Below are 12,040 nucleotides of genomic sequence, written 5' to 3'. Positions count from 1 at the left end.
ATCGTCTATCTTTTAGATTTTCTTCGTTTATAGATCTTCCTAAAAAATCTCAAATTTAATACTAACATTTAAACACAAAATATTGGAAATATTTTTAATTTTGAAAATATGTTATACCAAACTATTTGGTTCTTTCCAAACTCTTTAGTAAAAATATCCACCTTTCACCCAAGGACATAAGTCAATTTTTCTTAATTACTTAACCAATTCACACTAAATCACTAGCCATAAATGCTCTTCTACATATTTGGTCAAATGTAACTATCTTGCAAAGTCTTTTTTTTTTGTTTCAATTTAGGTGACACCTATACTAAAAATATATACATTTTAATTTAAATACTAGAAGTCAAATATAGAATATCAAAATATTATTAATAAAACTAGTTTACTAAAATATGTCAAGTAATATACACATCCAAAGACTCAAAAGGAGATAAGACACCATAAGGTAACTGCCAGCTCATTTATTTTTATTTAATAAACAAATCAAGAAAGAAAAAAAAAACTAATTACATTCCTTTCCCAATCACATCCCCACAAACATTTAATTAATTCATTGCATTCTCCCTTGAAAAGAAAAGCTCATTGACCCATAGGGCTTCCCTACCCAAAATACACACAAAAACACACACATATGTTATAGAATTACTCATTATTTTTGACATGGAAAAACACATCATGTCCTATAACTAGCATTTGTCTTAAATATATTCACATAACTATCCAATGTTTTATTCCAAACCTTCTAAAAATACATAAATCCTTATGTTAAATTAAGATCAAGCAAATTTATCATTACAATTATCATAATTAAATCAAAAACTTTCTAATATGAAACATATATTTGTTTGGTACAACCACGAGTAAGTAATTTTTTTCCCTCCCAACATTTTGGTAATATCACTTCACATATCATGGGGGTGGGGTGGAGGTGGGGGTGGGGGGCTTAATTGGATATTTTCTCTGTCTTTTTTTTTAGTTGTCATATATGCTAAAAATATTTATTCCAAAATAATTGTTAATTTAAATAATTAAAAGAGAATTAACTATATTTTTTTAATTTTGCCTTTACCATTAATTATTATAGATTAAGAGACACATACATAAAAAAATAAATATATTAATCAAATAATATTTTTTTTTTTAAGATCATGCCAAACTTTATCATGACACAGAGTAAGTAATGAATTAATTGTCATTTTCCATTCATACCCCACTTTAAGGCACACCTACACTTTAAAGCTCTAAAAAACAACTCCCACATAACTTTGAAAATCCAAATCACAATTGATATATGTTAACTATATGAGAAACATTAATCACAAAGTATATTAAGTTAGACTTATTTTTATTTTCTTGAACATAATACCTTATTTTTTGAATTTTTCTTTTTTCTTTTTGTATGATTGAAATTACTTATATTTCGTAGTTTTTAGAACAATAGCTCACTACACTGTTTTTAAGACCGCTATATTTACTTAAAAATTGAAAGCAAGCAAATAAGTATTAAAAGATTCATATTTTCTCATAATTTTAGCCAACACTATATGTAAAAAATAATAATTGTACTTTATTAACTCATAGTTGATATTTGATAATTAATTAAATTAACGCACACTATGTATATATTCGTTTAAAACACAGTACTATGATCAGTCCTCCACACAATATTATTCCCTCCATTATGTAAACGTGGATAATGATTTACATTACAATTATTAGCTAACAATGATTTTAATTGTAGTTTTGTTAAGATTAATGGAGTAATACAGAGATTGTTTTTCTTAATAAATAAATGATACGTTATAAAAATTTACTTAACTCAATAAATACGTGATATATATATCTTCACGTTCGCTCTTAATGAAACAACTTATTCACACACACTAAGTTTACATTACAAATAATAGTGCAAATATATAACACATATCATCACATTCACCCTTGTAATTTAAATATAATTAATTAGATACATAGTCACAATAATGAAGTAGTATATTTTAATATAAATATCGAATACAAGTAAATTTTTACCAAAAAATTATTACACAACTACAAATCAATAAAATACAAAACTTTTGGGCCATTTCGTAATTAGTTAGAGTTATGCAATTATTAATAATATGGAAATTAGTTATGAGTAATAGTATGTATTATTTTACGCACGTAGTAGTTATTATCGTATTGGTTATTCTACTTTTATTCTGCATAAAATAATACATTTTTTCATAATATATATGTATTAGTTATGTTAGGTTTCTACGTTATAAATTAAACACCATATTAATTTTATACATGAATAATTTACTTTCTAACTAACTACTCGCTATGTCCCAATTTATATGAATTAGTTTTACTTGACATGAAGTTTAAGAAAAAAAGAAAAATTTTTGAAACTTGTAGTCTAAAATAAGTCATAACTATTTCATTAAAAATAAAATAGACATTTTAAAATTAAATTATTAATATATACAGAAATGTATCATTCTTTTTGGTACTACTAAAAAGGAAAGTGAGTAACAAACACAATACTCCCTCTATTCCATAACATTGATTTTTTGAGTCTTTTTTCATAGTTCAAAATAAGTAAATTGTTCAAAGTTTAAGAAAAATATTTGTTTTTATTTTTATTTTTATCTTTCATTTACATTTTATAGGTGATAAGTTTAAGAGAGTTAATTGCTCATATTTATGATTTTACGTTGAATTACTTATATTTTCAAGAATAATATGACAATTACTAAAAGAATAAAAATAAAAAATAATATTTAATTTATATCTAAAAATTTTCTTAATAAATATGCATTATCTCATAAATTCAATAAAATAAAATAAATAAATATTATTTATATAAAATTTAATACCTACCTAACTCATATCTAAATCAATATCAAATGACTGTTTGTGTTTTATAAATAGTCCAAAACTCCCTTCTCTGTCCCATTTATCCAAAAAGACGAAAATCCAAAAAAAGAATAAATAAATAAATAGCAAAAGAAACCAAAGTGAAAAGTTAATTGGCTTGGGTTTTACCAAAGAGCCGACTCTTTTCATCTCCCAATACATATTCCACCATCAAAAAAAGGAATAGTACAAACTCCATTATTAAAATTGTATTATTAGTACTATAATATCCTCCTCCTTCTCTCTTTCCATCTTACTGTCGAAAGGGTCAATTATTATTCTCTAATAAGCAGAGTTCCAGTTGAAACAGAGTTTTCCAACAAGGAAAAAAAAAGTGATCTTTTTTTTGAGGTATACTTCTTCCTTTGTACAACCATTTCTTGAATTTTTTTGCTTTTTTTGTGGTAAAGTTGAAATCTTTACTGGGTTTGGTGTTAGTTTTTCCATCTGTTGTTTTCTTATTCAATATAATTTTTTTTTCATATTTGGATTATTGATCTTTGGCCCTGAGTACTGATGTAAATATTTGAGCTTTTGCTTCAAGATTGGATTTTTTCTCTGTTTTCTGTTCTTGATTTTGTTTAATATAACTTTCTTTTTCCACCCCTTTTAGGATCAGCTGATGAATCCAATTTTTGAAAATCAGTCAGCATGAATATTTGATATTTTAGATCTAGGAAAGTATGCCAAATTCTTGGATTTTTTCTGTTGAGCTTCCAAGAAAATGGGGAACTTAAATTTTCTGGAGACAAATCTTGTGCAAATTTATGCTTCTTTTGATGATTGGTGTCCTTGAACTCCATATGTTTGTAGTGATATTCACTTGTTTATTCTTTTGTGTGATTTCAGTTTAAGGAGATTTCTCATGTTCCTTTTAAATGTATTTGCAGGCTCATGTAATTTGATCAACTTCAATAGATTCTTTCCTGAATATTGGATTTTGGGTATTAGCTGCTTAATCCTGTGGAAGTTGCAAGTAGCTTCACCTTTTTTGAGTGGTTACTCATCTTGTTAAGATGATGATGTTTGAGGAAATGGGGTTCTGTGGAGATCTTGATTTCTTTCCTGCTCCACATAAGGAAGTGGATGTGGCTGCTCCGCAGAGTCAGGTTGAGCCGGATCCTGTGGTGGATGATGATTATAGTGATGAGGAGATTGATGTGGATGAGCTGGAGAGGAGAATGTGGAGGGACAAGATGAAGTATAAAAGGCTGAAAGAAATGAGTAAAAGTAAGGAAGGTGTCGATCCTGCAAAACAACGTCAGTCGCAGGAGCAGGCGAGGAGGAAGAAGATGTCAAGGGCACAGGATGGGATCTTGAAGTACATGTTGAAAATGATGGAAGTATGTAAAGCTCAGGGTTTTGTTTATGGAATCATTCCGGAAAAAGGCAAGCCGGTTAGTGGGGCATCTGATAATCTTAGGGAGTGGTGGAAGGATAAAGTGAGGTTCGATCGAAATGGACCTGCAGCAATAGCCAAATACCAAGCTGATCATGCCATCCCTGGCATGAACGAGGGGTCTAATCCAGTTGGTCCTACCCCTCACACCTTGCAAGAGCTGCAAGATACCACCCTTGGTTCGTTATTATCAGCTTTGATGCAGCACTGTGATCCTCCTCAGAGAAGATTTCCATTGGAGAAAGGTGTTCCACCACCATGGTGGCCCACTGGACAGGAGGATTGGTGGCCTCAATTGGGTTTGCAGAAGGATCAAGGTTCTCTACCTTATAAGAAGCCTCATGATCTGAAGAAGGCGTGGAAGGTTGGTGTCCTCACTGCAGTGATCAAGCACATGTTCCCTGATATTGCTAAAATCCGCAAGCTAGTAAGGCAGTCAAAGTGCTTGCAGGATAAGATGACCGCCAAGGAAAGTGCAACTTGGCTTGCCATCATCAGTCAGGAGGAAGCTTTGGCTCGAGAACTCTATCCTGATCGCTGTCCACCTTTGTCCTCAGCTGGTGTTAGTGGAAATTTCATGTTGAACGACAGCAGTGAGTATGATGTTGAAGGTGCTCAAGATGAGCCTAACTTTGATGTTCATGAGCAAAAACCAAACCATCTCAATTTGTTGAACATCAGTGCTGAGAGATTCAAGGAAACGATGCCTCTTCAGCAACAATCTCATCCAAACAAGGATGAACTGATCACCAACTTAGATTTCAGTCTGAAGAGGAAGCAAGCTAATGAACCGACTGTGATGATGGATCAAAAGATCTACACATGCGAGTTTCTTCAATGCCCTCACAATGAACTTCATCATGGTTTTCAGGACAGATCTTCCAGAGACAATCATCAATTTGCTTGTCCTTACAGAAGTTCTTCCCGGTTTGGAGTTTCACACTTTCAGATTAATGAAGTCAAGCCAGTTGTCTTTCCTCAACAATATGTCCAGCAAAAGTCATCTGCTCTGCCTGTTAATCAAGGTCCACCGTCCTTTGATCTGTCTGGTATAGGAGTTCCTGAAGATGGCAAAAGGATGATTAATGAGCTTATGTCGATCTATGATAGTAATGTACAAGGAAGCAAAAGCCAAATTACGGGGAATGTAGCATTGACCAAAGAGCAGCCTCATCAACAACCTCGTGTCCACCAGGAAAATTACCTGCTCAGCCAAGGGATAATAGAGGGAAATATCTTTAAAAACACTAATATTTCCGCAACTCAGTCTATGCTCCCACAAGTCGATCCATTTGATCAATCCAAGGGTTTAAATTCTGCTTTCAATGTAGGCTCCAATGACAACTTCCATTTCATGTTTGGGTCTCCGTTCAACTTACAATCTACCAATTATAACGGAAATCTGCCTGGCATTGGGTATGATACCACACCAAAGCAAGATGCTCCTATTTGGTACTAGCCAGGAGATTGTTGACATGTTGTATATCAGGTAGTCAGTTTTGGCTTCATAGATATAGCTTTTTCCCATGGGGAAAAGATCCCATGTATTCGTCTGCTTTTTCGGGTGTATTTTTAATCACCTATATCCTCTTGCTCTTAGTTATGGTGTTTCCAGTTACCAATGTGTTGTAAAGGTTGAAGAACTAGGCATGGTGTAACAAACACCCTCATATATTTGCCAATGCTTCTCATAGGACATAGAGATATCTTATAAATAAGTTACTGTTTCATCATGGCCAGTTTTATCAGTCTGTATAAGCTGTTGAATTTATAGGCTGTGGATAAGCCTTAAGGTCTTACTCCTTGTTTTAGTACTTGTTCTCAAGATTGTTGAATTTTAAGTCTTGTACCAATGTTGTTATTGTTGTCAAAGGTAGGTAAATCTTATATGATGTTTTTTTCTGCATTATCCTCTGTTTCAAGGCTTTACAAACCACTTTTTATGGGTCAGTTGATTTCGCGAAAAGTGCAAATGACCCCATCAACAGTAGATAACTCTGTCAACCAAAACTTAAAAAGTTGGAAAGAGATCATCTAGTGCTTTGTCTCCTGTGGATATGCCTTCCTAGGTATTTGACATGGAGCTAAGATAAATTGATAAAATTTCAATAAATTTTTAAATTTGTAATTCTAAAAGAAAAATGAGTTTAGTAGCAAAAATATAAAGATTGAATTCATCTAGTATAACTCTCCTGCACCTCCAACACCCCCACCAACACCCCTACCCCAACAACAAATAATAAGTGATATACTAATAAATAAAAGATTTAAATACCTTCACTCTACCCCCACTCTCCAACTCCCATCCTACTAAATAAATAAATAAATAAATAAAAGATAAGGGACATAAAGTAAAGAAAATGAACCAATAAGACAAAGACCATGTGAGTTAGTAGACGTGATAATTATTATTCTTATTACTTTAGTTTTTTAAAACGGGGATTGGAGACGAGGCAATGAGGAGGAGATTACAAGATGAAAAATTAAACTTTCACCAGTAAGATGAGAGTTCAAGTAACTAATCAATTAAATTATTTATTAATTGGGGTTGAAGAAGGAGAAATGAGAAAAGAAATTACAAAACGAATAATCAAAACATTCCAATTGAGCTAATAAAATTCTCCATTTTTCATATTACTTTGTTTATAACTTACGAATAAAAACGTCATTAGCTGTCTCCTTCACATTCAATTTTCTTATGATCGACTCTATTTGTTCTTTGAATTCTTTTTTTTTTCCATTTAATGATTCGAAAAGATTTGAAACTTGAATTGCAAAAAATAGCATTTGACATTTATGAGTAAGTCATTAGGTTTGCTTAATTAATATTCCCATAAACAATAATTGTAGTTGACAATATTTGTTTAACTATTATCCTAAAGAATCAAAGATATACTGAAAATGAAAGCTGAAATAGGAAACCATTTGACATTTTGACTTGGAAACCTAATTAAAAGCTCTAACTCATATAAATATACTCTTAAATAGTGTGGGTCTTATTTTTTTTTTTTAAAAGCCAAAGTAGATTTATTTTTTTCATTTTATATAATTTGGTAGTTGATACTAGAAAATGACCCAAGAGCTAAAGAATAGTCTGTGAGAGGATTTTTTTTTAATTAGACGTTAGTTGCGTGAGACTTCTTTATAATTTATAATTTGGTGGGATCAATTCTTACATATTTGGGTCGATAAACTTTGGATCTACTAAATTGTGAGACAAAAAGAAGTCTAACACAATAAATATTAATTACGTGAGGCACATAATAAATTTTTCCGACTGAGAGTTCATTAAATAGTCTAGTAAATTCCTGGAAAATACTTAATGCCATGTGATATAAAATAACCTCAAAGTGACTGCTGAAGTCATTTTTCCTTATTGGTGAACATTTTTTCCCTTGGGTAAAAGATTAAAGAAAAATATTCAAGGGACCAAATTCTTGAAATGATTTTATCAAGGAAATATTTTCTCAAATATAAAAAATGACTTAAGCAAAATATTTTTTCAGAAACATTTCCTATCATACCAAACACAGTGAAATACTATGAGAAAAAAATTGAATGTGTCCTCGATCTCTATATGGTATGGCCACAAGAGTTAGAGAGATTTCGAATTCGAGTTCTCAGACTAAATAAAATCATGATAAGGACTAAAGTGGCACTTTTTCTCTCAACGGGTCTTATGTGGTGTGAAAATAGATTTTGTCCTATTTTTAAAAGCCATACAAATATAGCGCCATTGGCATTGACATAATCACATATAGTTCAGGATGATCAGTCAAGACACCCTTCATCAAAAAATTATAATATATAAACATACGAAATATATAGGTCAAAAATTATTATTCATACATATAAGTTAAAGGTTGAACACCCTTAACGAAATTTCTGACTTCGTTATTGGCCATTGGAAACTATTTTTTTCAGACAGAAAATGCGAATGTTGCAACATAGATTCAAATATAATATTTACTTATATATTATTTAATCTTACAAGCAAAATATTACAAGAAAAATATCAAATTGCTGTCTACGTTTATAATGACTTTCAAAAATTTATAATATAAATTAACATTTACTCATAAATCTTTAATTTGCTAAAAAAAGGATTAATTCTTAAATTGTAATCTAAAAAGTCTATAAATTGTTAGTGAAAAAAAAGAATCATATATTAAACAATTTTCTCCAAAAATCATAATTGACAAAAATTTCTCTGTCAATTCAAATTATTCGAAACCTCAAAATAAATATAGATGACAAACAAATTTAGAACGTGAAACATCAATTTTTGTCAAAGAACATGTAGGATTAACAGTAAATTGACTTGTCTTTATGCACCTATCTAATAAACATTGAACCTAGACAATTTTTTTTTTCAACAGATCCAATAACAAAATTACAAAATTATTTTTTTAAAAAAAAACTTATATAATTAAAAGGGTAGTATCCAAGACAAATTCAGTGTATATACAACTATATGCTAAAGGCCTGTCTCAAAAATACTGGACAGTTTATATTGATCGGCTAAATGGTTTAATCATATTTTTTTTTTATTAAGATGTAATTTCAATTAATTAATCACATAGAACTGCGATGAGGTACAGAATATATTGTTATATAATAATATGATTATAAAATATTAAGCCTTGATGTGGCGAATCACGATTAGTTAACGCCTTATGCTAAGAATATTTAAGAAAAATATTATTGTTTCAGTTATCTGGTTTATAGTTACTAGCCGCATCTTTCTGTTGTACAGAATCATATGAAGAAATTAAATAACTGAAAAATAAGAAATGAGAAAAAATAGGAATAATATATTATCAAAAATTACAACTTGATTTTTTTCTCTGAAAAGATAAATAGTACTCAAGTGATTTTGCTTATTTGAAACAAGATATTCATTTCTTAGATGACATTATGTTGAATATATACGAGAATTTTATTAATATATTTACAAAGCACACATTATTGATATTAAAAAAAGGGTCAAAAATATCCATAACGCATTTAAAATGACACATAAATACACTCCTTTATATATTGGATCAAGTTTGCCTCTCATTTCATCAATTGGTTCAAAAATATTCTTAACTTATTAGAAATGACTTTAAAATATCCTTCTTCCGCATATTGGATCAAATTTACCCCCAACATATTAGAGAGACGATTTAAAGTCTTAAAATAATGTTAGGTGCAAATTTTATCTAATAGGTGAAAGAAAGGTATTTTTAAATTATTTCTAATTTGCTAATGGCATTTTGAACTAGTAGGTAGAAGGATGGACAAATTTAAGTTAACGGCTGGAAGGACGACATTTTTGAACCGTTTCTACTACCTTCACTGATTGAAGTAGGAAAAATAAATTTTATTAGGACATTTCAAGTTCATTATCGTCTCCTGATCACCTGTCCAACAAGCAACACCCCTAAACGGCCAACCCCTCCCGTTGACCATCCCCTCCCCCCATTCTCGAACCCCGACTCCTCACTTTATCCCACCTCTATAGTGTTTTGTTAGATTACATATAAATGCTTTTGAGATAATATTTTATTTGGCTTACTTATCGACCACTAAAAAATAAGTAAGAAATCCACTTACATTTCAAGAAAAACATTTTCCTACGTCAAACACACCATTAATCTAATTCCCGATAGAAAAACAAAACTTTATTTTTCTTGACAATATTCAGTCAACAAAGGAAAAAAAATAAAAGCAAATTATGATGTTAATTCCAATTATAGAAAATAAGAAAATAGATATATACCACCCGTTCTTCACACAGAGGGTCGTAAAAAAATTTATAATGTTTTCATGTGGTTGAAGAAAAACAGGTTATATATTCGTGTTTTTTTTTGACTATATAGGAATTATTCTTATACATTCAATTTTTCAATGAAACATTTAAAATGTTTCAGAATTATTGGTGTCCGGCCAAAAAAAAAAAAGAAGAAATTATTCGTGTTGACATTAGTTGCTTACCTACAATATACATAATAATTTCTTATTATATTATATGACCTCTTTCTATTAAAAGTCTAACTAATTAATTATTCTTTTCTAACCAATGAATTTCCTAAAACTTTTAAAAATATAATGTAGGTATATGATGGGTATGCCCTCTTTTTAAAGGTTCTGAAAAAATTACTTAAATACGCTTCTTATTTTATCAGAATCTCTAAAATTTCTTACCATTTTAAAAAAATTCAACAATCCATCTAGCTGATACATCTCTATCCTTCTCTCGGCTACATCCCTCTCCTCTCCGATACATCTCTTCCCTCTCAAGTACATCCCTCCCTTTTCGAATACATCTCTCTTCTCTCGAATACATCCCTCCAATATATATCCGGATGTCCTATCCTCTCTTTGATATATCCCTCCCCTCTAGGATACATCCCTCTCCTATGTAGTCGAATGCATGTTAATATATCCGAAAGTCCAATGATGTATCCGAAATTCATAAATTTTAAGAGATTTTTGTAATTTAAAAAAGTGTAGGAAAATAATGTAATTAATTTTTAACACTATGAAATTTATATAAATTATACTTTTTTATTGTGAATTTTGTTGAGCTGTTGTGTAGTGTGACAAAAGAAAAAACATGAAGTGGGCTCAAACTTGAAGTCCACTGGATCTAATTGGGCTTGTAAAGCTTGGGCAACCTCAATGTTCGCAAAAAATTCAACCAAACAGATTATTATGTGTAAAGAAGAATAAATGAAAAACAAAAAACAAAAAAAACTCAATTCTCTTATTTAATATGAAGCAAAAAGTTCTAAGTAGAAAAATTACAAAAATTGAAGGGCATTTAGGTCCACCTCTCGTTGTTTTCCAATTATCATAGCATGAACAGTCATGTTTATGATCATAAGTTTCAGGAGGCACGCATCAACACTTGAAACAACATTTTTGGCAAAAGAACATGCATGGCCTCTTGTATGCTGTCTTTGAGCAACTAATTGTGCATGCATCCCCAATATGATATGATAAAGATGATGTGTGTTTGGTGTAACCAAATTTAGGAATAAAGTGCGATAAAATAGCCAAATGCCTCTCCAATCACATATCGAATTCTCAACTACATACTTATACGATGATAAACCAAAAGCAATTTCATTATGGTACTTACTACTCCACCATACTTTTGACGGTAAATCTATAATAAAATGCCCCCATTAATATTCTAACTGAGTTATTCTTTTCGTTCGGATACTTATCATTTCGATAATTGGATTTAATTAAAAAAAATAGTATTTTTTAAAATTTAACAGGATAAAATGAAAACAAAAATATAAAAGTGCCCAAAGGTTTGAATCGGTGAGCTTTTGATCTACAGTAAAATGCCCTACAACTGAGCTATGGACGCAGCAGCTAAATATCATGCTTAATAAATGTGTGATTTTAATATGTTGCGAATAACTAAAGTTTGTCATCAATGGTAACATAAAAAGTTTAAAGTTAAAAGACTTCTAAATCTAAAAGATGACATTCTTTTGAAACGTATATACTAAAAAAAAAAGAGTGCCTAATATAAAATAGAAAAGGATGGTATGTTAACTTTAGAGAATTTCAAATTTTCAGCTCCATTTGTAAAGAATTGGTGTCTAATATATTGGATATAGACATTCTTTCATTGTTCAACTTATTATTGAATTTCAAGTCCCTGCAAATTGCTATGAAATGTGACAAGTATTGATCGAATTGATAAACATAAACAATAAAATATTTAATGTAATC

General features: G+C 30.3%; 1 protein-coding gene across 1 annotated transcript; it reads left to right on the top strand.

The window, feature by feature from the left end:
• The first annotated feature begins 3,053 nt into the window (after window positions 1–3,053).
• On the top strand, window positions 3,054–6,212 carry LOC129899115 (protein ETHYLENE INSENSITIVE 3-like). The gene is made up of 2 exons (XM_055973937.1): window positions 3,054–3,255; window positions 3,795–6,212. The coding sequence occupies exon 2, from the start codon at window positions 3,921–3,923 to the stop codon at window positions 5,760–5,762; it is 1,842 nt and encodes a 613-aa protein (XP_055829912.1). The 5' UTR covers window positions 3,054–3,255; window positions 3,795–3,920; the 3' UTR covers window positions 5,763–6,212.
• The last annotated feature ends 5,828 nt before the right edge of the window (window positions 6,213–12,040 follow it).

Source organism: Solanum dulcamara, chromosome 8 (assembly GCF_947179165.1).
Source record: "Solanum dulcamara chromosome 8, daSolDulc1.2, whole genome shotgun sequence".
In the NCBI taxonomy this organism is placed as follows: domain Eukaryota; kingdom Viridiplantae; phylum Streptophyta; class Magnoliopsida; order Solanales; family Solanaceae; genus Solanum; species Solanum dulcamara.
The sequence above is the reverse complement of the archived record's forward strand: the minus strand, read 5'-3'. Positions and strand labels throughout refer to the sequence as shown.